The following is a 6827-nucleotide window of genomic DNA, read 5'->3' on the forward strand; positions in this document are numbered from 1 at the left end:
GGAATTCAAGGTTAGGAGCCCGAAACTTGGGGAAATACCATTGAAGCCAAAGTAAAATCATCCAAGTAGGACCATTAAGGTTGGTTTCAAATGGTCCACCCTTGGAAATCTCATACATGAGGTGATAGAGATGAGCAAGAAGGAATGGGCCTGTTTGCATATCATCAAAATTATGCAGAGCTTCCACTAGATGGATTCGCTCGACTTTTACTCCCTTGGACTTGTTGGGGAAAACATGCTTCTTGAGTTAGTATAGTAGAAAATACATATGCTTCTGATCTATGTTGGCGTTGGAAGATGAGGGGCCAAATTCCTTTTTCAAAAACGGAATAAAACTCGTGAATGAAGTCCCATAACTCTTGAAAGTCATAGAATTATACTTCAAATGAATTATGGAACCAGGGCTGCCCGAGCTCTCAGTAGTCGAGCAAGAAGGTGGAGCCCAGTCGTAGGTAACGTCTATAACTCTGGCCGAGGGCCTAAACCCGAAGACTTGTACCATATCGAGAATGGTCAGGGACATAGGACCCATCCTAAAATTAGTGTTTGTCCCCGAATTCCAAAAGAGGAAAGCCGTTGTGAGCAACTCGGGCTTGGCAATGACCGTGGTCTTGGAAAGCATTATCAGCTCATAAATACCATTGTTCATCCATTTTTGCTTGAAGGTTGGCTCGAGCTCATTTATCCATTGTGTCCATCCTTCATCCTTCATCCTTCATTAGAGGGAACCCACAGCGGTGGTTTGACCATTTGGAGGAAGAAATGCCTGACTCGGCCACAAATGGGTTTGGGGTGAACCATTTCTCCTTGGGCATGTTGTTTTCAATGACAATTAAGACTGGAAAAGTCCATGTAGGTCCCAAGGAGTGAACTTTTCCCTCATCGAAGAAGAGTTTAGTGTGCAGGCCTGCCCGAGGGCGATGAAGGTTGTTGAGCAAGCGGTGCATGGTGGAAATCCCCTCACCAGTCTCGCAAGAAGATTGAGTTCGAGCAGCTTTGGGTGCCATTGGATGATTTTGAGGAGAAGATGGGAAGAAAATTGGAATTAAGGGGCAAGAACTGAAGAATGAGAGAGGTTTCTGGAAAGTCTGAAGGCTCTGAGAATTCTGGGAAGTTTTGGGAATTCGAAGGTTTTAAGTTGCTAAGGTATTTAGCCAAAGGGTCTAAGTGAGAATTATATAGTGAGCAGTTAATTAACGATGGAATTCGTGGTTTAGTGCAAAGGTTTAGTTCACAACGGCTGTTTTAAATGGCACAAGTCTCGAGTGAAGGCGTGTGGCGGCTATTTAATCATTATTAGCGTCTCGGGTTGTAGACTTAACAATGATTAAAGGGGTACTGTTTGAGTTAATATTTGAACATTGGACTTAGATGAAGAAAAGCCCAAGAATACCTAATTAAAGAAGACTTGCCCGAAGCCCAGCACTAAGCCCAAAAGCAAATTGAAGCCTTCTCAGCCAAAATGCAAGCCACGTGTTTGCCACTGAAGTGACAAGTGATGGAGACTAACCTACAACCAGCCAAAAAACACTTTCTAGTAGCATTCTAAGTAAAAAGGTGATGACTCACTACCCTCCAAGTGCTTTCGGGCAAGAACAAAGTTACAACAGTGGGGCTAATTTGCCTATAAAAGGAGGAAGAGGCCCAGAGCCAAGGACACTCAACCAATCAAACAAACAAACATACAAACTCTGCTCTCAAGCCAGATTTGCATCCAAAAGCTGAAATTAACCTAGATTTAGTCCTTTTTAGCAACAAGCTATCTCTTGTTCAATTTAAAGCTCTGCTATCTTCCTCAGTGACGTAGTATCGATTCCTTTGTGTAAACTTGTTTACCATCCATCCCTTTTTAGCACATAAACCCTTGTTAATTCAAAGAGAAGCGATTGCAAGAGGTTCAACCTTGCCAAACAAGGTGAAATCTTGCCCGAGGCTCTTTGTTTGTTTTCTAAATTTGTAGATCTATTACTTAATGCATTCTCCAGTATGTATTCAAGTCATATCCACCTGCTTTCCTACTTTAAGAGTCTTATTTGCATTTGGATCTGGTTAGTTTAATGAATATGTCTTCATTAAAAGCAATCTAGGACCAAACAAATGACTTAAGGGGATCTGGACTCCCTTCATTCGAACATACAAGACTATGAACTAAAAGTCCTTGTTTAGAAGGCAAGAAAAATAATTTAATGTGGACTTAACCCATCCACGGCAATGCTTTGATAACAAGAAGTTCGAGTAACTTGGGGCGCAAGTAATCGACTTAAAACACTCTTGTTCTACATCTGCTATATTGAGATAGTAATGGCACGTCTAGCACTCAGTTAGTTTTGATTGCGAGCCTCAAGGCCTACACCTAAGGCCCCACAAAAGCACCTTTCAGAACTAACTTTGTCATCCTTTTGTAGCATATCAACAAGCAAGAGCCCAACTACACATCCAAAGTGCCAATCCCTTTGGGAGCTGTGCTGAGGTCCGAGGATCCTTCTCCAGAGAAATCTTCGCCCGAACACATATAAAATATAACCAAGCAATATACTTGCATTGCATTAAAATGTCACGATTGCAAAATTCAGCTATCATTTCAGTTGGCATCATGTGTAGAAAAGACAAAAAGTAAAGAGTTTAGTGAATGGTACCAAACAATACGATGCAACCGTGCTAACAACCCAATAAATCCACCAATTTCTTGTTATGCAAGAGATGCTTTAACAAAAACCCATATCAGATAGGAGGATTTACAAACGGTTTATGAGCATTACAAAAATATGTAAGATGGATTTGTATATTCTTATTTGGAAAGTGTCATTAAGTTTCAACTCCTTCTTACATGTCTCTTTAATTAGCCTGTTAATAAATGTCACAATGTTTAGAAAATAGAAAATTGAGAATCCTCTAATCACATTCGTTCATCGTATACTGTGCAGTCAGTTTTTGTCAGGTAATGTTTATATTCAATTGTAAATAAAAAAAATTTACAATAATTTTTGTCCGCACGATATACAATAAACGGATGTGATTTGAGAATCCTCATGATCCTCACAAAGAGGATCCGGCCTGCTGAAAAATTATGTACAATAATCTAAGAATCAAATAGGGTTGGCTGTAATGGTGACAGGTGTGATGAAGATAATGTTTCAACCGAATGACTAATAAGATTGGTCATTCGTAAACGGGTGAACACTGTTAAGGTAAGGAGAAATGTATTGACATCAATCCCCAAGTGGTCAATTTGGTCACCATGCATTACTCTTACGATGATTCAATGACTGCATAGGGCAAAACAAGTACATGCAAAAAAGTCGGTCATTTTTCGTAGCAACCAATCATAATATGGATGAGATTCTTCTTCATTTATTCATTATATATTGTGCGATCAATTTTTGTTAAGTACTGTTTTTTAAATAAAATCAAAATAATTTTTAACTTCATGATTTACGATGAAGAAATAAGATGTAAGGATTCCTAAAATCATCACAATGATCTAGATGGAATTCAAATCCTCATAATATGATATGTGTACATCAAATTCTTTTCCTTTTTGTGCTGTATTTAGTAAGTACTATCTGTATATATGTTTTGCGGACAAGTAGAAATGTAAGGAGCTAAACAATTTTTGTTATATGACTTTGTCAAACTCATGATATTATCAGCCAGCGGAATTAGTAGAAGGATTACTTTTAAGGAAAACTAATGAAAATGGCTTGAAAACTTTGAGTTTTAATTATAAGAACAAAATAAAGGGTAAAGTGAATAGTATCAGGATTGACTTTTTAGTGTAAAAATGTGGTTTTTCGTTAAAGTGAACAGTACCGGGTGCTTTTCGTTAAAGTTCCCTTATTTTTATAGTAGAGTGATAGGGTTAGGAGATTAAACAATTAGTTGTTAAAGAGAGTATATCGGTGAAAATTAAGGACTTGGATTGTCTGCCCTCCTAGTTGTGGTGCCCTTCCATGCCCTCCTATTTTGTGCGGTCACGGTTAAGCCACGTCAATATTTTATATTAATTTTTTAATGAGATAATAAGACAAAAAATAATAAAAATATAAAATATTGACGTGGCTTAACCGTGACCGCACAAAATAGAAGAGCATGGAAGGGCACCACAACTAGGAGGGCAGACAATCCTTGTCCGAAAATTAAACCCACAGTAATACATGGACAAAATTATTTTCTACAACCGCAGTAATTAACAACAGTCTGCACAGGACAAGAAGTACTGATTTTTAATGAGACTTTGAAAAAGAAGACATCATAATGATCAAACATGAAAAAGTAAGAATATAATAACTTCACTTTTACGCTGTATATAAAGGAAAACAGTAAATCCTCTATTGATTGGTGGAATAATTACTCACAAGGAAAACAGTCTCATCATATAATTTTCTACAAGCAAACGGCAATAAATCATGATTATATGAATATTTCTGCATATTCTTCTCTCTTTCTTTTATTGTTCTGGCGCCTCAGCAAGCATGAATTTAGTCCAATCCTCATCTGCAAAACCAGTACTAGGATCCTTGCCTTCTCTAATCACCTTCCTAACATTCTCTATCCTCTCAAGAATTCCCTGTAATGCTGAATCGAACGCGTCTTCGCTCTCTAATCTCGACCTAGGATCTGCGTACACCAGCTTTGGTACCAGCCTTATGACCTCCTCCCTCATTGCCAATGCCTTCTCATTTGAAATTCCAAGCAATGTTTTTTCAATCATGCCTTCTTTCAAATCTTCCACTTCCTTCACCGGAATAAACACCGAATACTTGGTATGTTTCTCCGGCAAATGCCATAAGTACTGCGTGTACGCAGTCGCAGGATGGAAGAAGACCGGAATACAACCAGCAAGTAAAGAATCAAATGCTGATCTCCTAGTATGTGAGTCCCCCGGAGGCTGCAAGCAATAGACCGACTTCTCGAATACCCTCATAACCGTAACCGGGTCGTTACAATTAATCCCAGGAGAACCACAATGCACGAATTTGCAATTACTCGAAGCTTGGCATTGATCAATGAGTTTGCCCCGAATGGAATTTTGCATGCCAGGCCGCGGCGCGCCCACGAAAGAGAACAAGTGATGCCTTTTGTACTTCCTCACTCTGTTCTGCCATTGAACAACCTCACTGTCGCTCGCAGGATGAAAGTTTGTGGGGTACGGTATAGGAAGGTCATTTCTCCAACAACTTCCTTCAACCGACAACATACTCATGTTCAATGATTCCGGCAAAAACCTCAAATTAGTACCCCAATCAGAACCATTGTCCGAGGTCCTCCTGAAATCCCAAGAAGTCCTCCCGGTAACAAAAAAATGATCTCTCCCCCACATTTTCTTCCACTGGGGCCTCCTCGAAAGCCAATTCACAAGATCTTTCGCAGAAGCGTCCCTGACTTTGAGATCAAAATTCCACAGGTGGAGACTTGCATCGAGGCCAGTATAGGACGGTACATAAATGGCCGAAGCCAGATTGGAGTTGTTCGTCAAGCATTTGTACGTCTTCATCTTGTTGTGGAATATAACTTCTAACAAGTAGGGATTGGTGAGGAACCAACTCTTGTTTGCCAAAACCTTTCCGGGTTTTTCGATTTGAGGACCAAGACCCGAATTCACAAGGTGAGGACACATATTGTCGCTAGTATTAGCACCTTGATCACTAAGGGACTTGCTCCCTGTCGAAAGAGAATGGCAGTTTGCGAGGAGATCATAGTTGAACCTTGCGGGAAGATGATCGTGGATGTAAATATAGCGGCCGAAACACGAATCTTTGATGTAGAATGGACGAACATGTTGAATGACTAAAAAATCAACCCCATGGTAGACATCCAATATTGAAGTTGAATAATCAAAGCAAAGCAATACAAAGAACAAGAAAAATGAGACTAGTACACCAAACCAGACTTCTCTGTAGCACTTTCCGGCGAGTAGTTTCTCCATTTGACCTTCTTCGATCACACGTGCCGGGAGAATATATCTCCGGTGGTGGCGGATTCACTGGAATTGTCTCAAGGCAGATGAGAGACGGAAACACATGAAAATTTTGGAAATTCAGAAACAATGGTAGTAAACCACTCCTTTTTGAATTACAACTTTATGAGGAATGGAAAAAAAATATACGGTGTGGGAGAATTTGAGCATATGGAACTATTAATTGGGACAGCAATATACTGATTGAAAATGAGAAAGAAAGGGAGGGTAATATGATTAGGATGGGATGTGCATGGTAAGTGGTCAAAAGGAGAGAGAGGCCAAAAAACGAAAAGACAACAAAATATCAATGAAAAACGATCACGCAATGGAATCACTTTATAAAGACTCGATATGTTTTTAACAGCCAAATGTATATTTACATTTACTACGTAATTAAGAATATGATTCCTTTGATATACTTTCAAAACACTCAAAGATCTGAAGTTTATTCTTTAACAAGTGTCCCTGTTGGATTAGCCAACAGGAACAAGATGATAAACAACCTTGCAACTGCAGATATTTACAACTCTGCCACCATTGGTCGAATTTTTTAAGTCAACCGGCCGGAGGCTCTACTTTTATAAGATTGATATTGTTCCCAATTTAATAATTGTCATCTGTTCAAACCATCAAATGTGAAATTTTATCATAAATGACTTTAATATTAATTAAAATAGGATAATTATATTTAAATTATTTCTTTCTTCTTCTCTCACCGATGTGGGATAGCCAACATGACACACCCCGACCGAGATCAAGGCATGTTGGCCGTCACGTGAGAGTGACGTAGCCATATGCACAGTGCGGAAGCGATAATGATAAGAAATATATGAATAATTAAAAACCGAACTACTAGAGTGGACTACTA

General features: G+C 39.1%; 1 protein-coding gene across 1 annotated transcript; it reads right to left on the reverse strand.

The window, feature by feature from the left end:
• Positions 1 to 4307: 4307 nt before the first annotated feature.
• On the reverse strand, positions 4308 to 6235 carry LOC103423738 (probable xyloglucan galactosyltransferase GT14). Its single transcript, XM_008361819.4, has one exon. It carries the CDS (start codon positions 5924 to 5926, stop codon positions 4448 to 4450), a length of 1479 nt encoding a protein of 492 aa, XP_008360041.1. The 5' UTR covers positions 5927 to 6235; the 3' UTR covers positions 4308 to 4447.
• Between the last annotated feature and the right edge of the window lie 592 nt (positions 6236 to 6827).

Source organism: Malus domestica, chromosome 13 (genome assembly GCF_042453785.1).
Source record: "Malus domestica chromosome 13, GDT2T_hap1".
Classification (NCBI taxonomy): Eukaryota; Viridiplantae; Streptophyta; class Magnoliopsida; order Rosales; family Rosaceae; genus Malus; species Malus domestica.

Bases quoted from the DNA above. Each gene is read 5' to 3' on its own strand.
- LOC103423738 (XM_008361819.4), bottom strand. From the start codon at position 5,926: ATGGAGAAACTACTCGCCGGAAAGTGCTACAGAGAAGTCTGGTTTGGT.